Here is a 25210-nt window from a genome sequence, read left to right as displayed (position 1 = left end):
TTCCTTAAAAACCTTCACTACCGTCTCTCACAAAAAACTCTTGAAAATCCAAATAGACCACACCGCCCAAATCCCCTTCACCTACATGATTGTTGAACCCTTCAAAAGGATTTAAGCTTTTATTACAGTGAAGCTCTTTTTCTACTGTTGTTCCTAAGTGCATCTTTTTTAATTCCACTCTTCCTTACAGTCCCTGCAGTCTTGTCCAGGACAGGGAAGACTTTTCTACCAAGTTTTGTAGGATCTATTTCTTCACTGAGGTGAAGATGGACTGGTCTTAGCAAACCATGCTGCTGTGCTTATTTGTGCTAACTGAAAACCTGAAATCTTCCATCTGAAATGTTAGTTTGGTCAGTACCAAGCTGCAAAGTACCTCAGGAGCTAACTCATACCATGCATTTAAATTATCAGAAAGGACTACTACATGTATATTTGAATCATTCCAAGTTAAACACCTGAAAATGTCAATGCATCTCTTATGTCTTAAAAAATAATAATAAATAAATACCACCAAAAACATATTCCATTGCTTCTGTATATTTTAAAAGAACATATAATTTAAAAGTACTTCAGGAAATTAATATTGCTTATTGCTTTCTCACAGTTGTATATTTGCAATGAAATAACACAGAACTTCTCAACTACAAACAGTTCAGTAGATACTGGAAAGATACTGATTTGAAATGCAAATAAGTATTAGGAGTTTAAATAACACACATTGGTAAAATGTGAATATTTTAAGTGAATATTTTTACATTACATACAGATACTGTTTTCCACTTACAAGAAAGCTATTTTTTTTCTAAATTCATACTCAGCCTGCTGCTGAATAATCCTGATCACTGTTGTTAGATTGTGCAAGTCCTGCATTTTTTGTAATTATACTTTCTATCAACAAAGTATGATAGAGAGACAAAATCCACAATTTTGAGTTGTCATTAGGAATATTATCAAAGAATTTAAAAAGTAGTTTTATCTCTTCAAGCACACAGAGGATATGCTGGAGGCATGTATAGGAAGTATTTGCATTTCTTTTACCTTTCACTTGTTAACTTTTTCAGTAGATCAGAATACAAGTATACAGGAACTGAAAAATAGGAAAGTCAAGTTCTATTAAGCCATTTTCAACAAAGTTATTTTAATTTACTCACAATAGAATTGCAAATAAATATTTCGAACGCATACTGGGCACAGAAGATTGGCATGAGACAACTAAAATTATGACTTGGAGGTGGGGTTGAGAGAACTATCAGTGTGGCAACTTAGGAAAAAGTCATCCTAAGGATACACGGATCAGATAAGCACTGACAAGGGTCAAACTGCTGTTAAGTCAAGCGGTAGCATCAATAGTTTTCAAACTAGTATTAGAATCTTCTGTAAAATGATACGACTCTTTCATCCAAAAGGCCAATATGCAAAAATATAGCATCGTTTTAAAAAATGTAAGGAAGATGAGAACTGTTAGGATATGTTACTGTTACAAGGCTGAGATGGCCTTGGATCATCACAGTTAATGAAATTACCTAGATACCCACCAAAATAAAAAATACTGAAAAATTAACTCTTTAGCATATATAAGAAAAGACCCAGAAAGAGATAATCTTTTCCTTTTCCATTTCTGTCACCATCATAAACCCTAAATCCTCAGAGATAAAGAAATAACATGCACTCATTTCTTTTGAAATTTTATTATTTAAAAAATTTGACACTACTAAAAGATATGAAGAAAATGTTTTTCATATAACTTAACAAGTATATTTGAAGAACAGTCACAAAAAAAATCTCTCAAAATTGGTTTAAAATACAGGTAACCAAAAAAAAAAAACAAAAAAAAAACAAAAACAAAATACATTTAAACAGATGGGACAAGTTCCAATCGATGAAAACTTCTGGAGCCTCTTCTACTACATCTGCTAACAAAAGGAACAGTAACATGGAACACCTACAATAGCTACAGCTTTCTAGGCATACATAGCATAAACAACTCAAGTAACTGTAAAGCTGACAGTTAAGAAGAGGGTTGTATTCTTATCTTATATAAATTCTTAAATCTTATATTGGTTTTCCAATTGAGCAATCAACTTTAATACAGATTATGAAATTGATAGATACCAGGGTGAGGGAAAAACAAGAGGGTCTAACCCTGAAGTGGTTCCAGCCTAGCTTTCAAGGACACTCTTCCAATGAATGTGGAAAAAAAAAAAAAAAAGTTCAGTGAAATCAAAAGAGGATGACCATGCAATTCAAACAAGGCCTCTTTTAGGTAATGGAAAAGACATAGCCAGATCTCACATAGTCCTAATGAAACAAGCACCTCAAGAAAGCCCAAATATTCCCAGGGCTGTGCTGGGTCTATTAAGACAGTGAAGAATGCTTTTTTCTGAGCACTTTGGTTTGACTTCCTCTCAACAAAACATGGAAAAACTCAGCAGCTCTTAATTGTACTTACAGACTGTTCTGTAATTTATTCAAATTATGAACTACAAATAACCAATTCAAGTGACTTGAGCCAATTCTGTAGTCATAGCATGACACAGAGTAATTTTTCTGGTTTCAGTGTGATGTTAATGTGGATCTCCTGAGGCAGTAAGAACCAAACATGGGTGAGTAAAGGGTTATGCTTATTGTAACACTGTAAATTTAAAACAGGAAAAAAAAAAAAAAAAAACATACACAATAGCAATTCTTTGAAATTTCATCTTAAATGAAGAAGACTTTCTGATGAACATGAAATGCATTAAAACAATCCAGATTTCCTTTTAAAGAAGAGTGGTTAGACCAACTAAACTCTATTATGGATACTCTTTCAGGATTAAATTAATTCAGTGTAGCTTAGTTCACATCCAAAATAAATTAAGATAAATTAAATTATGGAACTCTAATTTTGAATGCATGCTGAACAAGGTTTTAATACAATTTAACTACCCACTTCGATTTATAATTCTAGTTACTGTAGATTAATTTTTTGGAGTGTTCTTGTGTAAACAAGCCCAAAGATCTCAGAAATGGTATGCAGAAAAGATTGGATAGTTTTAAAAGCATACACTACAGTTATGTAAGACCCCTTATAAAAAGCATTAGCCTTTACAGTTTTCTCATTTTTTTTCTGTTTTAAAAAGAGGCATTTGCATTTAAATTATTAGGTTTGGAATAAAGAATTTCTCCTTTCTGGTGGTAGTGTTAAAAGAAGGACAAAGCTGTATTTTTAGACTCACACTAAAAGTAATCTCAGAGGGAGATTTCCAGCTAAATCTGGAAACAATCATAATAGCCATATAAAATTATTTTTATATAGGAAATTAATTTAGCATTTTCCAAAACAACATTTTTTTCCCTTAGAATCTGAAATGAAGTAACGCAGAAGTACATACAGTGAAATCTGTGGTCACTTTGCTATTTTCACTGCTTAGCCATCTTCTTCTTATCTATATACAGGCATAAACCCATCCTAAACATAAGAAAGCAATATGTGAGATTTGTTTTCATGTACAAACTCAGGTAAGTAAAATAGTCTAAAATTACCCATTGCTCACAGGAAATGCCAAGCCTATGTTGCTTATAATAATTCTCAGGCTGTGCACTGCAACTAGGAAGGAAGGAATTCTGACCTAAAGATGGAGGTCAATGGACATGACCTGGCTGCCGAGGATGCGGCCCAGTCCTCGCAACCTTCCCTTACTCTGCTGAGGCCACATCTGAAAAATACAAAAGTGTCATGATTAAAAAAAGGAAGAAGCCTGAAGGGGTAACTCAACACCTGAAGATAGTCAGTATGGGTTTCCTTACTGAGAAATAATTTCTTAAATTTGGAAATGAGCTCGTTTAATTCAATTAACAAGAAATCTTGCAAAACCACTAATAAACCAATATTTAAACTATTGGTGTAAGCTGATTGCTGTAACAACCTAGGGTGCATGCCACTATGCTCAGGGATTTCTAGCACAGAAAAACAAGCCCTGAACTGAAGACTAGTAAGAGAAAGCAACCTCTCCTACTACAAGGCTTCCTGCTGAAGGCCCCTCAGTCTACATCTTAGCATGGTCAGTGGTAGACCTGGATTTAAACAGAAAAACTTAACATGTTTCAAACAACTGAGAATCAGTTCAACCAAAAGTTATTTCCAAACTTTAATGAAATTCAGTTGAAATTCAGAAAAGAAAAAAAAAAAAAAAAAAAAGCATGCTAAAAACATGAGAATGAGTAAATTTTGCATTGCAATGCCTTTTATATGTGGCATTTGAGAAGAAGGTTAATTGAGTTAACCAAGTTAACTGAGTTTTAAAAAGTTAGAGTAAAATCACCAGATCAGAAGTAAATGATTTGCTCTAAATTGGTCCAAAGGTTTCCTCTTTTGCTCTTCCCAACCCTAAAAGCAACCTACTCCTACAGAACAGTTTACTGCAAAGTAAGTCTACTGAGACAGCAGGCTTCTTTGCTTGTACCCAGTCAGATCTGCTGAGCAGCACAGTCAGTGGAAAGCTAATTCTATGTCTAACCTTAACCTTTCCATCAGATAAGTGGGAAAGGGAGTACTAGATATGCAATGTGTTATTTCTCTCCTCTAACAGGTTCTTAATAAAGGAAATGCTGAAATCTCAACCTAAGAGCTCAAGGGAACTCATTTCCCCTTCCTCTCTAGCTCTCCTGTTTAGGAGTGGGTCATATTTATCCTATGGTAAATAAGACTGGGAACCATTTCTAGGTCACTGACAAAACACTGAAGTGCGAAAGCCTGGAGCGATCAAATCATCACAGAGCTTTTCCTACAGCTGGGATGATCTAAATCCAGACATTCATCAGTTTAAGATTGCATGTCATGTATACAGCTACTTAAAAATTCATCTGCACAGCTTTATCACTTCTCCTGTCAAAAACTAGTAAATTCCTATAATTTGATTTCAACCTAAAACATCTTAGAACCTGACTGTAAGTGTTACTATTTTAAGATCCACTTGTAAAATGAATTTGCAATCATGTTCAACCAAGGACAGATTTGCAAGTTCTTAAATCACTATTTGTTTCAGCCAATGATCAAACAGACCAAACAAGTGCAATTAAAAAAATATATGTAAATTAACCTATTTTCAAAGCACTTTTTAAAGTTATTTTCATATTGAAATGTTTCCAGAAAGCTTGTAACCTAAAATTCTGCCTGACATCAATTAGAATAATAAAGTACAGGCCACACAAAAAAGGATTAATCTATTTACCACAGTTCATAAAAAAAAGATAAATCTCATGATTCATGAGCATGACAGGTGCAAAAGAATTAAATGGCAAGAATGCCACACTACCAATTTCAGATAGCTTTGCATTGTAGATACATTTAATTATAAATATTTGGGGGTGGGGGGGAACTTATGTTGCCCAACCATCACTGAGCTAGTCCAGGTTGCTAGTGCTGTCTTCACAGACAAGCTGGAATTTTTGTGTGGTTTCTCATAGGAGCCTTAAGTTTATGAAATTATGACAATTTGTGTGGTAGACACTGAAGTTGAGGAATTCCAGGAGATCAGATGAAGCAGGGAAAGAGAAGTTCTTACTGAATGTAAAGGAAAATTTATGGAGGAAAAAGCATTTCACTCAGAAAATGTAAGTATGTTAAAAAAGCATTAAAAAACAATCAATCAATCAAACACACAAACAAAAAAAAAACTAAAACATCAATAGAACATCCAGGTCTTAAGTAAATCCAGTTATTATGGAAAACATAAAAAACTGATGTGAGAAGAATAGGGGGATATTTAATCATTAAATATGACTGCTTCAAGCTAGCTGTAGGTAATTTGTGTCAACTGCCTGAGAAATAGGCACCTTAACCAATTCTGGTTTTCAGAGGCCTTACTTATACCACAACTCATTTCTGGATCTCTGCACTTTGGGATCTTCTGTCCTCATCTGCTAAAAAAAAAAAAAAATGATCACTACTTTCCAGCTTTGTACAGCCTGGCTTTTGTTACAACAACTCCCAGTAGAGGCTGCTTCTTGAAATGCATTCTATTTCCTTTGCCCAGGTTTTCATATAAACATAATGTAAGCCTAGTCTGATAAATCCTATGCTGAATAGCAATATAGCAAAGTAGGCTATGCTTCTTCCACATTGCGCTCCCCCAGCTGCAGATTAGTAGACCTTGTACACAGAGTTAGGATGCTACAGCAGGGCATGATATTCACATTCAAGCCCCTCATGCAAAGCAGAATTTCTTCCCCTAGATTGTTGCATGTCAAATAAAGCAGACTTGAGCTTTGGTTTCTCATTTCCTAGACAAGTAACTTGTCCCCCAGAGCAGGCAAGCAAACTGTGGAAACTGGCAAGCCTTGGAATAGGTTTTGATTGATTTATTTTTTTTCCATCAGTTAAGCAAAAATACTGCAATGAACCCTGCCTGAAATAACAGAGGCTGTTTTTTTGACGTACACTTGCCAGGTATCACTATGACATGCTTACATTTTGTGTAATGCTTTACTCCTACAAAGTTACACCACACAAATCCCACTAATCATTAGGCCATTGATTCGATTTTAGCCATTCTCCCATTGGTTTCAGTGGGATTGTTCCCAGAGTAAAGTGCTGTTGTACAAAGATGCACAGTCATAATCTGGTCCCTACCAAATACAGCTGTGAGCAGCTATTGTGCATGCCTTTGAGTTTAGTATTATGTAACCTTCCTTTGGCTTATCCATGTGGAGAAATATTAAAATAAATTAACATTTTACTGGTTCTCTAATTGGAAGTGTCTGTTCGAAACAAATATGTTTATCAAACAGTTTGACTGGGAAAATACATTACTGTAGCTGTAGTTACCCAAATTACATGCTGTCTAAAGCAAAAAGGGCAAAAGCCATCTGGCTCATATAACTTACATTTTCTAGACAGCTTGCAGCTGGTTCTGATTAAGCAGCATCTCAGTACTCCCAGCAATCTATTTTTAACTCTGCTAGTTTATTTTTAGGGCTCACACATCCAAGGCACATGGTGTTTACATTAATAAATGAACAACCACCTACAGTTAAGAAAAGCTTTGTGCAATTCTTGTGGCACAGTCACTGTGCGACATGGGTGGATGATTGAATAAAACATCATGTGCACTAATTAAAGAGACCTTGCTCACCTCTGGGCTCTTTGCAGGACTGCAGAAAGCATCTCTAGAGAGCCTGAACGGCAGGAAGGAGAAGAAAGTGCTAGACAACAGGCTGATTTAATACAGAAATAACAAGCTCCTAGCATGTCCTAGTGGTAGAGTACCTGCACCCTGGTCCAAATGCTCAAAAAAATATATTTTTTTTTTTCTAATTCGATTCTATAGATTACCTGGACAGCTCAACTCTGTGTGTTATGCAGTCATTTGTGTTAGGTAGCATACTGTCCCTGCCATCTAAGAAAATTAATACTGGACAGGAAAACAATGCATAATTGTTCCTACTAAAGCCCTGAAACTGTCAGAACAGAGGATGTTGCAAGTCCAAGAAGTACTGGCAGACCAATTTGCAGATTTACATATAAACACACATACATACACACACACATATACATACATATATACAACATCATCGTTTGACGGGGGAAAAAATGATCACTATCTATCTATAAAGAAATTAAACATAACTAAAACTAAAACTAATCCACATTGTATTTTTTTAACACTGATTCTGTTTTGCATGCACTTGCAACCTATTTTATTGCCCAGAATATCATGCATAGTACCTGCAGCCTCCTCCACCTCTGATCCCTAACCACGGGAACATAAGCGGACAGCTTGAGGTGACAAAGGAAGCTCAGAGGGAGTGCTCCCAGAGGCAGGCTCTAGACAGAGTTATTCAGAAAGCACTCTCGGCCTGGAAAGTTTAAGGTTTCTGTTGTTTCCAGAAATACTTCCCAGAGGTATGAAAATAAAAAAATAAAGTAATCCATGTATCCCTTTAGCAAGCAATTAAAGGAATTTGCTCTTCCAGTCTACATCCATTGAGCTACCTCGGCAATATAATGGACTTAGGAACTAATGCTAACAAATACATTCCAATCCCATCAGTGGGAATGGTTTCAGCACCATAAAGTACTGACTAGCTGTAAAGTGCTAGCCAACTTTTAAATGAACCTCAATTTCAGCAGCACAGGCATGCTCAACACCAGAGAATTGTCCAAGTTCCCTCACGACACCCAGGACCGATGGCAAAAGGAAGTGAGGCTATTTCCCAAGGAAGCTCTTTAAAAAAAAAAACAACACTACTCCTTACTTACACTTTAGACACACCTATTCTCATGCATTCTCACGTTTCTGTGTGTTTTTTCTCTGTACCCTTTTTCTTATGACCTTGTCCCTACTCTTTTAGCCAAATCCAGTGTTCACCTCTCCTCTATGACATCTTTTAGGGTTTCCACTCTTAACTTTTTTTCCCTTCCCCGTGCTGCTTTCTTTTTTAACCCCTTTGTCAACATCTTTCTTCCTAATCCTACTCTACATGCAAATTCTGATTTTAGTTCATTATTCAGTTGACTGGCTGGGGCTTTCTTACTATTGCTGAAAGAAGTGTACTGCTAACTTCCCTTGGAGACGGATCTGCACCCCAAAGACAGCTACTGCAGCCATCTATTAGTGTCTCCCTGACAGAGAATGCATGGTGCCTCTATAAGGCTATAGGTACTCCCAGTTAGCCCATTGAAATCAAAATGTTACTGGTCATTTGTCACAGCTTCCTTGGATGCTAATGAATTAAAGTGATTCTCAGAGGAATAAGCTTTCTTGCATTTTTGGTGTGGGGGAACAAGTAGACCCCTCAAGTGCATCCAAGAACACAGTGCAAAAGGCATATTCTAATGTACCGGTTTGAAAAGGTAAACAGAAATAACACAGGGAAAAGGCGATGTAGTAATTTCATATAGGTACACTAAATTTTGAGTTCCTCTCTCTGCTTCTAGGCTTTGTGAGAAAGATGAACAGAAGAGACAAAGCACTCAGTGGCTATTTCAGGATTACCCTGTCTTTGTTTACTCTTACTTTTGTGGAATATGTCCACAAAACCTTGTCTAGGGCAACAGCTGAATGTTTTGACACAAGAAAATGAGATTCACCAGGACCTGAGACAGCTTTTGAGCAATACCAGAGTGCTGTCTGCACCCACAGCAACTACTGAAATCTGAGTTGGGGATATCTAAATGAGCTGTATTCACTTGACCTCACTAAAGATATACTTCAAGGCTTAAGGAACAACACAAGCACCCTAGGAGAAGCTGTGAAAAATATCTCATGTCTGTTTTCTTCATGTAGCTTGAAGTGTGTATGTTGTGCACTGGCCTTTATTGCAGGGTATTGCCTCAAAATACTACTATCTCAAAACACAGACTAGCTGCAATTTTTATTTATTTATTTATTTATTTTAAAGCAGGGGTTCTGCTCAGCTTTTATTAAATAGCTTCTGTAGAAATACACTCCTGGCATCATTATTCAGATTCAGCTCCCTCTATTCTTAACAAGGAGACCCTGGTTAAATGAAAACAGCATGTGGGCCGTATGTTCTAGCAAGACAAAGGATTGCCAGTGCTGTTCCAGAGTCAGCAAGCTGTTTGTTGACATGGTTAACAGCTTTTTTTGCCCCTCTGATTAGGGAGTGATGTGATTCACAGGACACTGAGAATAACTAACAGCTCTGCACGCATACAGAAAACACCTTTTTCATCTACCATGCCCCAGCTCAGTAAACTTTCATGAATTTGCCACTCAGATCACTCTCCATTACCAAGCAGAGCAATAAATACAGACAACATGAAACGTCTATACGCAGATGATACGGACATTCAGTTTTGAAAAGCCTTTAAATTCATCTCTGCAGAGAACAGATGTAGCCTTAAATAGCCATATGTGGGGGAAGCCAGATGTGAGCAGCTGCCACCTGCACCACTCATGCCACAGCAATGTCCTAATTATCTAATTCTAATTCTAATTATCTTAATAAACTGGGGGGACTCACAGAATAAATAAGATAAAATGCAAATGCAAGAATAAAAGAATACATTTTGTGTAGAAGCAAAAATAAAAACTCATGAACAAAAATAAGATCCATCAAATAAATCCCAGAAAAATAAACCAATAAATACAACAGTGGGTAATAGTAACCCTGATCCTCCTTCTGTAGTAAAGTGCTCTAAAAGTTAACTGACTCAGCAGGAGAAACTATTCAAAGAGCAGGCAACTCTCCAAAACACCGGTAAAAATGGAAGAAGATACAGGAGATGCAAGGTAAATATTTCTGATACTTCAGTATCACCACCTGGAAAAAGGTGCCACACTGTCAGGTGGCAAATGAAGAATCTAAGAGAGAAAACTGAAAAAGAGTACAAGACTTAGCAGTATGGTTTATGAGAAATGGTTAAAGACATTGATTTGGACAATCTAGTAAAGAAGAAAATAAAAGAAAACCTCAACCTAGGAAAAGAACGCTGAATAAATGCAGGAGGACAAGGAAGGCAGTGATCAATAGTTCTCAGGTCTGCTGATCAACCAGCACTTAATGAAAATTTGTAACAAAGGGCACTTTGGGTGGGAGCTGGGAAACACTAAAATGACTCAGTGCTTTGTTTTGCCAGAAACTGCCAATGTGTCGAGCCAAAAACTCGTAACATCCTATATTCACTGACGGGAGTTTTGCCAAATCATGTCAGGTTGCCTTCCTTTCTGCCCGAACTCCCAGCCAGAGGCCGTCACCTCCATGACCAGCATGCACCACAGCCCCAATGACTACAGGCCTCACCGAAATCAGGCGTTCCCCTAAGAATATAGATGGCTGCTTAGCAAAACCATTCCTATCAGGCTCTGGCAGCCCTCCCCAACACTCTCGCACACTCACACACACCCTCTGGCACTCTCTCCCTCCCCCTCAATCTCTCACTCTCTCTCACACCCATACGCACACACTCACACTCCAACTCACACTCTCACTCATTCTCACACACACTCATTCATATTCCACTTACACTCCAGTCCATACACACGCACAACCACAGTCCTCTCAGTCACCCACTCCACTCACATTCCAGTCACACTCATACTCTACTCACACTCACACTCCACTCAGACTCCTCTCATACTCCCACCCCTCTCATACTCACACACACATACTCCACTCATATTCCATTCACACTCTCACTCCACACACCTTCATACTCCATTCCCAAACTCACTCCACTCACATTCACACTCATATTCCACTCACACTCCACATAAGTTCCACTCACTCACTCCACTCTTACTCCCACCAGGCACTATTGAGGGATTACATGATTGCAAAATCCTCTCCTCCAAATTTAAGCAGCAGTCCAAAATAAGATTTTTGTGTGTGCTGATCTATTTCAGACCACAACAAACTTTCAAAAAACTTCTCAGGGCTTACAAAGCATGCATGTCTAAACTGCAATGTTAAACAGACGTAACTAGTAAAAATATAAAGAATCTTATGTTTGTAAGTATAATTGCACATAGAAACCAGTCATCAAGGGGAACTCTGGAATCCATGCTACTGATAATTTTTAAGACAGGTGTTTGCCCAGCTTGCCCAGAGAGGATCAATGTTTTTTAAAATATGCCTTGAGACAGGTTCAAACCACAAAGTCTATTATTTCAGCAGAGCTTGGATCCAACCCACAAAATGCACAGCACAAAACAGTCTTAAGTAAAGCTTGGTTCCCCAAAACTAAATCATATTTCATTGTTCCGTTAGACCTTCAGTTTCTATATGGTACAAAGCAGTATTTAATTTCTCAATTAAGATATTCCCTACACTATAACATTTCAGAGTTTCTAATGAAGTTTTGAAATTATCACCAGCTTCAAAATTAAGATGCTACAAAATAGTCCTGCTTGTTATGAGTTACCGGATCTGCAAACTACCTGTTATAAGCGTTACAATTATCACTGCAGAAACACTTATTCTGCAGAAACACATCTGGGCTGCTAGAGACAAAATTAGGAGGTGGTGTGTGGGTGGGAAAAAAATAAAGTTGGCAAACACCTTTTTAGGGTGCTCAGTATAATCAACATCTATACAGCTTATCTAATGAATGAAGAAACTAAAAGAAAGTTTGAAGGCTTAACATCTTGAGGCTTTATGTTATCTGTTGTGTCTTATCTAACTTTCTGTATAATACAAAATTTTATATTTTAGAAACAGATCATTACAAAAATGTTATAAATTCATGCAGGAGAATATTACCTGCATAATCTTTCATAGAATCACAGAATGGTTTGGGTTGGAAGCAACCCTAAAGATCACCCAGATTCAATCCCCCTGCCATGGGCAGGGACAACTCCCACTATACCAGGCTGCCCAAAGCTCCATCCAGCCTGGCCCTGAACACTTCCAGGGCTGAGGCATTTCAATATAACAAGTTTCACATACTTCTAACTGCTTGTATTGCTTAAGTCCTAATGAATATTAAATGCCTGATGGTCAGATACTGAAATATCACTTCAAAAGTGATACACTGACAATGTAAACTTGTTGGTCATTTGAGCTGAAGGATAGAAAGGGTCCAATGAGCCTCCAAATTGTGCATGGACAGAACTGGCATCTTTAACATCTGGAAACCAGAATGACCAGTAAAGTGAGGATGTATTAAGAAGTTATTTGTACTGCTCTCCAGCTTTACCTAGGCCTAAGTCATTTTACGGTTCTGGAGGCTGGTCATGCTTCTTTTTCCTGCTCAAAAATCACAAAAATCATTTCTTTCAAAGGTAGTGCACGAGCTGCCTTCCCTCTTCCTTCCTTACCTTGCCAACAGTATTGTTTCTGTGGCTATGTAGTAAACCACAATGAAGAACCAATCCAGGCTGAAAAATACCTTTTTTGTCTGTCCTCGGGAGCTGAGCTGAGCCTGGATCAGTTCCCAAATCCGGTTCACTGTGGCTGCATGAATAAATACACCTGGCATGACTGAACAGTCAATGAGAAGAGTGAGGACAACTGGCTGGCAGTCACTAGAGCTGCCTGTTCTAGCACTACCATTAAGAAAGTCCTTTCTTAAAACATAACCTCCCCTTGGTGGCTTCCAGAATCACAGTTTCCTTGCTCAAAGCCTCCTTGCTGCAGGTCTCTCCTACACTAGAGGGGAATGAGTGCTGTCTTCTCCCTCCATCTCCTTCTCCCCACACTAAGACGCACAATGGCTCATGACACCAAATCATTTAGTACTCACTGAAGTGAATCAGCGACCTAATGAGTGAAATCACCCAGGAGTAAAATAAGTTCGGAGCTGTGCACGGAACCATGAGCATCTCCCACGCTACTTGTGTTCTCAAATGTAAGAGCTTTAAGAGCATTCCAAGCTAAGAATGACATAAAAAAATATATATATATTTTGTTGTTTACCTAGATGCTCTAAAAGCAGTTCCCCAAATCTACACCTTACAGTTCTGAGGGCATTTTCTGAGCCTCCTTCAGGTCTCAGACTTAAGTTCACGGACAGCAGAGCAGGCTCCTGTGATGGACCTGCATGGCTCTCAGCCCAGAAGTGACCGTGAGTCTGACCCCAGCGGGCTGGCTGCCAGAGGTGCAGCCCCACCAGTCCCTGGGCCACTAGAGGCAGGCAGTGCCCAGTAGGGCACTTCCCTGAGGAGAAGGCCAGAGTACAAGGCTTACACAGGAGCTTCTATGCTCCAGGCTCCTCCATTTAAACCCAGTTACCACAAGCACCTTGACACCTGAAGCACCCTGGTCAAGCCCAGGCATTTGGCAAGCCTGTAAGAAGACCGCTGTTCCTTCAAAGGCTGTGAACAGGAAAAAGCTGTTGACTGCACTGAGTTCCCTTCCAAGAACACAAGAGGTAGGACTGGTCCCACAAACCTGGGCATTAGGATTTCCCATGCTTAACACAGTGTGAAGAACACTTTTTCTGTATGACAGTCCACCTCAGTAAGTTAGGAAGTCCAAAGATGGTAGTGACAAAAAAGAAAATCTAGGCCTTCAGCCTTCTGGAATTGGATTACAGCATTATATGTGACACTTGACAAAATTAAGTGTGGCACAGTCATTTTCTGAGGTGAATGTTGTCACATCCTGACACAACTTCCACCCCACCCCCAGAACAAAATCATATGCTTAGGGAAGGTCTTACAGTTTAAGTTAAAGACGTTGCATCAAGTGAAGCCAAACTTCACTTGTATAAGTTTCCTGCTACCACAGAACAGTTGAAGGGAGGTTACAGGCAGTAAAGAAGCAGAGGTAGTTAAATATCTCCTAGCTTTCCAAATTCGTTTTGCATGATGACAGAGTTCTCTTCAGCAAAAACACATGGATATTTTGTCATTTATTCAGTACAATTGAAGCAACTTTTAGGTGGCTGTTGGGATTTCAAGACTGTAAAGACGGGCCACATAAAGAATTAGGCCCCCATCGTTATCCAGCATATTCCAATGGTTAATTACCAAGACTGCTGAAAAAAAGTGGAACAATTTCTAAACTGAATTTGTCTAGCTTCATCTTCCAGCCCCAAGATCTCATTAAACCTTCCTCTGTAAGATTAAACATCTTATGTACCAGAAATCTTTTGCACATAAGTACTTCTATATATATTTTTTTTTATATCGCAGTCTCTCAACATTCAGAAAAGAAGACAGACTGAATTCCTGTGGCTTCTTTCAATAACGTATGTTTTCCAGACCCAGTATTATTTTGAAAAATCTTTTTGAAAGCCCTTTTTAAGTGTTCCTATCAGAATTAGAACCAGTACTCTAAGAATAGCTTTGTGCACTTAGTCTAAAGGGAGGCTGAAGGAAAAGTTTAGCTTGACCTTAACCACATCTCTTCTTTGTGTTGAAAAGAAAACTAAGACATATTCACTGCTGTTTAATCCAAAGCTTATTTCCACTCCCTCCCCAACACCAGACGCAAAAGCATTAGTCTTCACATTGGGCTCTCATGTCATAACAAAGTCCACATGCGTCATTGGCTACCACTGTAGGAGCTTCATGTTTTGTGATTTGGGGTGTTTATCATGACTAACAAGTCATAATAAAGCATCCATCTGTACAGATAGACAGTGAAACATTGATAGTGGAGGACTATCACGTCAGAGACCTATGAGAAGAAGCTGAGGAAGCAAACCTTGTTTAGTTTGGTGAGAAGATGAAGAAGAGCAGCCTGGAACTACGTGAGGGGAGACGAACATCACAGAGTCACGTTTTTCTCACTAGTGTTAGATGACAGTAAAAGGCTCAATGGCCACAAATTCTAACTTGGAGGCTCAGGCTTCTTCCCAGGAAGACAGCATGGTACTGGATCAAAATGCCTAGGGAAGCTCTGCACATCTCCAGCCCTCGAGGTTTTCATCACTCATCTAGCCAACACTGTAACTAACCTGATCGAGAGTTGGCAACAGTCTCACAAGGCTACTAATGACTATTTGATGATTCTGCTCTTAAGTGCTATATTCTTTGCTTCTTTCATTTGATGATAATCCGTATTTTTTGAAAAGAATCTACTTTATCAAATAGGGTTATAAAACCTTATATAAGCAAGTTTATTGCAGTATAATTTTAGCTTTACCAGAATTATTTTTTTTTCTCTAGATAATTGATAAAATATTGAATAATGTTAAAATAATAATAAATTCCTACAGAAATCTCCTCAGAAAACCTCCAGGGGATGACAATTTTCCCCATGCACAATGCTTTCTGAAATCTGTTAGCCAGTCTTTATTTCATTTAATGCTGTAATGATTTTGGATAGTGTTATTTTAAACAGATTGTCACTTACCACAGAAGTCTAATTATATTCCTCAACAATTATCTTATATCAAGCAAGCTTTCTACCACCAAAAAAATTAACCATTTGTTTGATTTTTTTTCCCCAGAGCCATGTTAGCTGACATTAGTTACAGTACCGTATTTTCCTTCTCTATACAATGGAATCTTCTGAATTGCCTTTCCTAAGGTCACTCAAAAATATATATAATTACCTTTAAGTATATGTACGTGTATTTAAAGCAAAATATATTCCTAGATTTATTTTATAGCGTTCTGAGATCTGTTTTAGAACATTTAAAAACCTGTTTAGACAATCGTAATAATATTATTTTAAGTTACCTATTTGTCTGGTTAGAATTAGCATCTGATTTTCAATATTTGAGTATTGAAGTACAATTTTTTTCATTACTCTGAGAGAAAAAAAAAAAAAAAGTAACCTCCCCAGCTGACATAGAAGTATTTATTGCCTCTTCCACACTTCAAACACCTTTACGCAGTGAACATCACTACAGCAGGCCAAATCTATTGAAAAGACACCACTAGGAATAAATGATTTCACTTAGAGTAATTCTTTTACTCTGGAACTGTCCCATTGTACAGTTTGCCCCCTGCCCATGTGGGACCAGATCCTTTTCCATAACAGCTGTACCCTGATACTTAGCAAAACCCTGCAAAATCCCAGATTCCATACACTGAAGATACATCCATCAGAAAGAAGTAAAAACTGAGACATGGAGAATGTTTTACAGAATATTTCAGTGGATTTGAACGCTATTTCTAGAGGTGTGTATGTTGTGTCTAAGTGAGCACTAAGAATAAATTATATACTTAAAAGTGAGAAGTTCAAATGTGTAATAAAAAAAAATCTGAAATCTTTACAAGCTTTAGAAACCATATTGAAATTAAAAGTTAAAAACTTATTAAAAAACTTTCAAGTTTTATTCCCAAAGAGATTATTTAGCTGTTAAAGTGCTACTGCTCAAAAAGTAAGGCCTGTGCTTTGGCTGCACAGACTGAAAAAAACATTTATTTTGAAAGACAAAATCCCAGAGAAAAACACTTGTTGGCCAATATTAACAACCAATTCCTGAAAAGAAAAGGCAATACAATTTTAATTTTCAAGCATATTGTCCATTTGAAGAGACTGGAATTTATCATGTATGCATATACTAACATTTGTGCACATATATCATGCTAATGGCATATTATATCGTAAAGAATGATACATACACAACAAGGTTATATAAAAAATTCTCCAGATGTGTAGCTAAACTTAATTTGCAGACAGCAGCAACTACAATATAGTGTCTACAAAACTTCTGTTGTCATTTACTTAAAAATGAATAGTTAGCACACAAAACCCAGACCTCTTAAGACCCAGACATGCACAGGTGTAAATGTAAAAATGAAAGCAGAACCATGTGACTTTAATTATTACTTTTAATAGTACATGTCATAAATTACTTCTAAGAGAGAAACAAGGAAGTAGCACAATGTATTTACGAACTTTAGAAACTAGATAGTAAACAAGACTTTTTTTTTTTTTTTAAATCTAATGCATATACAGAACATTTATTCATTTGGTTGTCTTCTGCATAGATTCCAACTACAGAACAGATTTTGGATTCAAAAAATTTTGCACCCAAGTTTATAAGTTATTCAGATTTTTATCTGGAAGCATCTGGATAAGGACATCAGGCTGAAACTAATATGGAAATTAAAGTATAGAAAGACATAGCAATTCTACAAACAGCAACTTCTTTTGGATTTCATAAGAGGACAAGTAAGATTTTATATAAGGCTGAAGCTGTTTTGAAACTGTAAGGAGACTGAAGATTTCAAAGCATCTGAGCTGCACATCTGCGTTGTGATTTCCATTGAAAGGTTAAAAAAATAGGGAATGCAGTAGTGTAAGAATCCTTCTTTTACGCTTTTCAGTAAGGCTGGGTTTTTATTCTTTTCTGATATATTAAAAAGCTGCAGTACTCTGTCACTCATTTTTTTTGTGGCATAACTTCACAACAGTGTAGGTAACATATCAATTAAAAGATAACGTATCTATTAATCCTGAAAGTTATCGGACTATATTCAGTGAATTCTGGTGAATTCACCTAAAATACATTTAACTCAGCCTTTACATACATGGTTTGTTGTTGTTGTTGTTGTTTTGTAAAAAAAAGAAAAAGAAACAAGGATGCATTCGATTGCATATGCATTTGATTCCTTATGCCTGTAGTCAGAGCCCAGAAAAACATTTATGTACTCAGCTTCAGTGGAATGTAAACACTTACACCCTTTTCTGTATGAAGAAGAGGTTTGTCTTGTTATTTCATTAACTTTTTTTTTCTTTTTTTTTTTTTTTGAATCAAAGGTCTCTTAAATCTTTTTGTAAAAAGACTGACAAAATATATTTTACAGTAACTACATACACAACCACTCATCAAAATATTCTTTATCTGTTCAATGGCATCCACTGCTGGTTCAGAAATGCTTAGTGGACATGAGTGTAAATTTTCACTGTGTTTCATGTAGTAGTGGAAATACCAATTTGGAGCGTTTTTTGTATGTAGTCTTCAGGAATATAAAATCACAGAATCACAAAATATTCTTTGTTGGAAGGGATCCACGAGGATCACTGAGTCCAACACAAGAGCATGAAAAAATCAAACCATATGTCTGAGAGCATTGTCCAAACTCTTCTTGAACTCCAGCAGCTCGGTGCTGTAACCGCTTCCCTGGGGAGCCTGTCCCAGTGCCTCTCCCACCCTCTGGGTGCAGAACCTTTCCCTAACACCCAGCCTGACTCTCCCGTGTCCCAGCTCCATGCCGTTCCCTCGACATGCCTCCCCAGACAGCAGAGCTCAGCACCTGCCCCTACACTGCCCTCATGAGGGAGCTGCAGGCTGCCATGAGGCCTCCCCTCAGCCTGCTCTGCTCTGGGCTGGACAAACCAAAGGACCTCTGACACTCCTCATATGTCTTGCATTCCAGACCCTTCACCATCTTTGTCATCCTCCTTTGGGCACTCTGTAATGGTTTTATGTCCTTCCTATATTGTGGCACCCAAAACGCACACAGCACTTGAGGTGAGATTGCACCAGCGCAGAGCAGGGCAGGACAATCCCTTTCTTCGATGGGACGGTAGTGCTGTGCCTGATGCACCCCAGGATATGCTTGGCCCTCCTGGCTGCCAGGGCACACTGCTGGCTCATGTTCAGCTTGCTGTTGACCATAACTCCTAGACCCCTTTCTGTGGGGCTGCTCTCTAGCCTCTCAGCCTCTAGTCTGTGCTACTATCCAAGATTGCCCTGTCCCAGATGCAGAATCCAGCATTGTTCTTGTTGAACTTCATATTGTTGGGTGACTGTCCAGCTCTCCAATTTGTCAAGATCTCTCTGCAAGGCCTCTGTACCCTTGAGGGATTAAACAACTCCCAGTTTAATGTTGACTAAGTACACCTTCAAGTTCTGTGTCCCAGTCATTTATGAAAGTATTGAAGAGAACTGGGCCTACAATGGAGCGCTGCAGAACCCCATTGGTGACTGGCTGCCAGCCCAACATAACCCCAATTGCTATAATCCTTTGAGCCCAACTCAACAGCCAAGTGTTCACCCACCATATAACATTTATATATCTGTATGCTGGACATTTTGTCCAGAAGGATACTGTGAAAAACAATATTGAAAGCCTTGCTGAAACTCAAAAAGATTACATCAACTGTCTTTCCTTGGTCAAATAGGGGGATGATCTTGTAATAAAAGGAAACTATGTTAATTAAACAGGACTTTCCCCTCATGAACCCATGCTGGCCATGGCCAATGACAGTATTGTTTTTCAACCACTCCCAGAATAGTATTCTACATAATTTTACATGGTACTGAAGTGAGACTGATAGGCCTATAATCACCAGGGTCTTCTGTCTTGCCCTTCTTGAAAACCAGAACAATGTTTGCCAGCTTCCAGTCAACTGGGACCTCCTCAGATTCCCAATACCATACTTGAGAGAGGTCTCACAATGTCATCAGCCAGCTCTTTGAATACCCCATAGATGTATATGCAGCCAGGTGGAGTAGCAAATTCTGCACAAGTTCACAATTATATGCAGTCAGATGGAGCAGTAAATCCCACAGAATATGAGGAAAAAGACTTATGAAAAAGCAGAGAAAAGCAGAAGAAAATAGGGGGAGTCAATTCTGCAGAGGAAGAAACAAACACTTATTAAAGAAACTTCAAATTAAAATGTCAGAAAAGTTATGCAAAAGCAGGAACTGGCAGAATTCAGTACGCAGCTCCTCTCTGTTCTTCCCCTCCTTCCCCCACTCAGTTCGTGAAGAAAAGTAAAATAATTTCAGATTGACTACAGCAACAAGCAGGTCTTACAAAATACTAAAGACATGGAAAAATAAGTAACGTTGTTGAAGAGCAGAAAGAAGTGTGAACAGTCATTTCCAATATATTAAACATCAATAATATGTCAGACTTTGATTTTAACTCCATTATTACAGATATAGTAAAGAGGTAATTTCATCTTAGTTGCAAATAAGTTTTACACATTTTGAACATGCTATCTTTAGCAGCAAGCCTACATTGATATGCTTTTGAAAACCAGCAAGATCCCAGGGACACTGAAAAACTCTCTTGTTCCAACTAATGGTTAGCTTTCCACAACATCACACATCCTATTTAACAATAGTTTGCAGTAACTAGAAAACTGCTGGACAGTGCAGAGTTCTAGGTCTTTTCTTCATCATCTATTAATATTACTCTTCATCACCTCTATTAATATTACTTACCTCTCGTTCCCAACAGAAATGATTTTATGCCAAGTAATTCCATGAACAACTGTAGGGTTTCTGGTTTTGTTGTTAATGGAATAGATTTCATTTAAATATTCCAATATTGCTTTTAATTTCACAGTGAAAAGCAAAGCACAAAATCAGAAATCCCTGGACTTATTCCCTTTCTCAGGAAAAAAAAAAAAAAAAAAAAAAAGATTCTCATACCCCATGATCTTTATCTTTACATAAATATTTATAGTCCACCTTTTCTAATAGGTGCAGTTATTATTTTTTAAAAATCTGGGTAAGAAGTGCTATATTAAGTCAACTTTAAATGATCTATTCAGAAATTAAGCAACCTTTGCAAGGGTTAGACTCCTTAGAAACTACGCTGGTATTTACATAACAGAAACAAGCCCCAGCCACACAATGATGTTAATGGAAGATATTTCAAAGCATTAGACAGAAGTAAATAACTGCAAAATACATCCATGAGTATTAATTCACCACTCAGATAGTATTTAGTATTAAAGAAAAATAAGTCTCAAAACAACAGGTTAGCTATTCCCTTTAAAAACAAATAAATATTTTCTTTGTCTGTCTAATGATTTTTATACACACAGATCAGTTCAGAAAATGCAATGGCAACAGGATGTAAACATTTCCTTAATGATCTTACAATTTATAACAAGCAAAGCAAACAACCAAACATCAGTACCTTCCCCTGTTGGGATTCAGCATTTACTTTATAGCTCTACAGATTAGCAAGAGCCTGGTCCCTTAAGGTTCAAAGAGTTTAGATCAATTTAACAGGTTACAGTGCTGTTGCAAGTCAATGTTGCTACACAGGAGACCTATTCATTGCATCATCATACAACCTAAGGAAATACTTATGTGCACTGGTACTGCAAACAAATCCTATCTAAAGGGGTTTGTCAGATAGTATTTGAATAAAATGTGTAATGCTTACATATGCCACATCAGGTCTTTCAATGGTCTTTCTGACAATTTAAGTATCAAGGGAAAGCAATTCTCAATAAATATTTCCTGTACTTACTGCACCATAGCACAGAGCTTCTAGTAATAGAAATGCCTCAAGGACTTACAGCTCATGTTGTAAAAATGCAGAGAAATTTAGTATAATACACAGTACTTGAAGCTTCCTATAGCATTTCAGAATTTTTCACTCCCAGAACAGGCCATCTGTGAAGTTGACTGACCTATAACATTCAGTCACAGTAGCACTGCTTTACTGTTTCGCCTCTCCCTTTTTTTTTTTTTTTTTTTAAATAGTAGTGCACAAATAAGAGAATGGGCAATACGCTGAACGTAAGAATATTAAGTACGTTTCATTAAGGGTGACCCCTTTAAAAAAAAAAAAAAAAAAAGGTATACTTATCTTCCACGTAAACAATATTTATATGAACATATATAAACTACCTATATGCACGCTAGATAAACTGTAGATTAAAAAGTAGAACTACCATGCTGTTGTAATCTGCCATGACTTAAAGTATTGATGTTTACAATATGTTAGAAACAATTTAACTGGCCTTATACTGAAGGCACACAGATTGGTATTTAGATGTAGCACAACAGAAAAAGTGTTTTTAAATACCACCTATTTAACAGTTGACACACTGTTTTTCAGAAGGACCTGTAATGTTCAATACACATTCAATACTTGGTACACCCTTAATGAAACGTACTTAATATTCTTACGTTCAGCGTATTGCCCATTCTCTTATTTGTGCACTACTATTTAGAGCAGACTTTGGGGATGGAAGTTTTAATTTTTCTGTGAGCTACTGTATCCTGCTCACAGCTCTGCTGTCACTTCCTGGACTGCAGTGAGAAGTCAGAAGATTGTTATTTTGCAGTGGGAAGATGAGCTAAGGAGTAATTAGGATTTTTAAAATAAAATAATAATTGGATGCCCAGTGTGAGATTCTAGTGGCTTTGCATTATAAGGGAACTTCTGTACCATGTCATGCTTGAGGTTTAGCCATCTAATGTGAAAAATCATTACTTAATAGCTTGTGTATAGCCCCTTAATAATTCAAAGTGCAGATTTGTTCCTGTAGGAGCAGTGCATAGTCTGCCATGTTCATATGCCATTCTACCTCTTAAGAACTGTAGAAAAACTAAGATGTATAAGAGAGATTTGCTACTAACTTTTTTTGCAGCTAATAACTGTCAGAAAAAGACAGAATATCAACTTATAAAAATGATTTAGAATGGACGTATACAATTCATGTATGTTTCACATACGTGGACAAATAAAATAAGAAAGCATAAAAACACTACTTGTAGTAAAAGGTAAAAGCAATACAAATTCACTCCAATTACATTCTGTGCAAGCTTACCAACAAGTTCTTTTTAAAATCTGATGTACCTGAAAGGGCTAACCTAGCATGCAATAATTTTTTATTCAAAATTGGCAACTCACTACGTTGCTTATGCTGTTGATCAGTGTTTCAGCTATTTCTTAATCTACCACATTCCATCAGCAGGAAAGATAAAACCATGATCACTAATTCTGAAATTATTCCAAAATATTTCTATTCTGCAGGAGAATGCTCTAAGTATGGCCAATGAAACATAAGTGGTAGACTCATTAAGCAATCTGTAAAGCTATAAAATTTAGGAAAATCTTATCATCTGGTGTGTGTCACAAGATTAGCATGCTTTGTTTTGTTTTGTGTTTTTTCTTTTCCACTTTCAGGTCAATCACTGGCTTAATTTTCCACAGATCCTTTTGTGTGTCAAAAATAGTGAACCTGTTTTCACACTTAATTAATTAAAACAAATAAGACTTAATATGATGCACACTAAAGCAATGTCAAAATTGCTGATGTAACTCAGTTAGGGATGTTGGATACTGAAAGTCTAGGAAGAGAGACCCCTAAAGGCTAGATTTAAAGATATTTAGGCATCTAATCTCTACTAAAAACAATGTTTCTGAGCTGTCTAAACACAAGTAACTTGGTTATAGTGAATTTTTCTCCTTTATTCAATTTAAAATGACAACAGACAGGAATACTTATTTGCAATACGTTTCTTCAAGGGATGAGAATATTGGAAAATTTACTTCCTTCTTCTGAAAGCTAATTTCACTTCTGGCTATTGTTTCCACAGACCATCTACTGCAAGAAAAGAATCATTAAAAAGATGCTAAATCAACTGGAGTATCTTGGAATTTGGGAAATTTAGGAAAGTTCAAAATTATTTCATATCAGCCACCAGTGGGATACATCAAAAATAAAGATATGCCTTTCTACTGAATGCCCCATGCTGCTTTCTATGGATAATTCACTGCCTGAACCACACTGCACTATAAGAAAAAGAGGCCTAGTATGAAACCCAGCTGTTTACTCAACGTAAGAGCAATTACTGCCAATTTGCCAATTTTCAACTCTACAATCAACAATTCTCCAAGAAACCCCAACAAATTACATTTCTATGAGATAGGACATGTAGCAGATAAATACAGCTTACTATTACAGTGTTTTCCCCAATGCTTTTATAAGCTGTTTGAACAAAACCAAAGCAGTCATAAAATAAGCCACCTGTAAAGGGTTATTTTACCAACTGTACTAGAAATAGATACTTGAAGTGTGGGTGAATGAAGTGCGAACCATATGCGACGTTGCACAGATTTGAGATGGGGACTCTCACTCCTCAAAAGGACTTAAGTCAAAGCATGTTCCATATGCAACATTCTTCTTTGGAAGTTTGAGCATTGGCTACAGATAATAATGGTTCACTTTCTACTGCAGGTTCACCTGCAGTAACTCACTTTTCAAGCATGAGATAAAGATCATTCAGAAACCATTGTTAATTATGCATCTATAAATGAGGAGGCTCTGCAGAAAATGCCCAATGTGTGCAAATACAGCTTTAGAGCTAGAAATGAAAACAGAATACCATCTGCACTCTTTCTTTAAAGAAGGCAATTGTGCAAATAATCCTTTAATGATTAAACACAAGTATTAAGAATTAAAAATGTTAAGATGCTTATTCACGTCCAGAGGCAATTTTTCAGTTTATTAATAACATTTACAAAAATATTTAGACAGCACCATAGAATTATGCCAGCTTTAAAATTTATCTGAGATAAGGTACCCCCCAAAATAGCCTTTTCTTCATGAACAGCCTTCATCTTGTTTTATAGGACAGTGATGTCCTATAAAGTGCAGCTGGCATATCAGTCACTTGCCAAATCCATTCCATCAACACAAAAGTTCTGCACATCCTAATGCAGGACAGTGTTCCGCAGGAGTGAGATATAAAAATAAAGAAGCAAACTGACCTGGTTGTGTTGTGGAGCTCATTGCTCTTGATGGAATGATAACTTGTTAACGCTGTAAAGTCAAACTGTGGCAGAAGTTGTTCAGATTTTGAGGTTTTGCCTGAAGTGGAGTGAATCTGTATAAAATAAAGAAAAAAAATTTTTGACCTATATGTTAACAATATGCTATTTTAAGGGATAATAATTATGTCAGCCACACTTAAACAGAACATCTGAAATATTTTTCAAATCTACATGTTCTTTCATATACATTTTTGCTCTAAATTCAAAAGCAAGGGACCACTGAAAATAAGACTAAAGCTAGTATTTTTCAAGCTTCAGGTTAGTCTAGATACGAATTTCTACTATAGTTCATCTGCAGTCACACAAAAATGTAAGAAAGTAAA

The 25210-nt window shown here is 37.2% G+C and overlaps 1 protein-coding gene across 2 annotated transcripts in view; it reads right to left on the bottom strand.

The window, feature by feature from the left end:
• HDAC9 (histone deacetylase 9) overlaps positions 1-25210 on the bottom strand; it is a 472308-nt gene that overhangs the window by 414250 nt on the left and 32848 nt on the right. For both annotated transcript variants that reach the window (XM_032181790.1, XM_032181791.1), the window contains exon 2: positions 24825-24940. In XM_032181790.1, the coding sequence (XP_032037681.1) occupies positions 24825-24846 (22 nt within the window). In that variant the 5' untranslated portion in view covers positions 24847-24940. The remainder of the gene's footprint in view (positions 1-24824; positions 24941-25210) is intronic.

This window comes from Aythya fuligula, chromosome 2, assembly GCF_009819795.1.
Source record: "Aythya fuligula isolate bAytFul2 chromosome 2, bAytFul2.pri, whole genome shotgun sequence".
Taxonomy (NCBI): domain Eukaryota; kingdom Metazoa; phylum Chordata; class Aves; order Anseriformes; family Anatidae; genus Aythya; species Aythya fuligula.
Note: the sequence above shows the minus strand (reverse complement) of the source record. Positions and strands in the feature narration are given on the sequence as shown.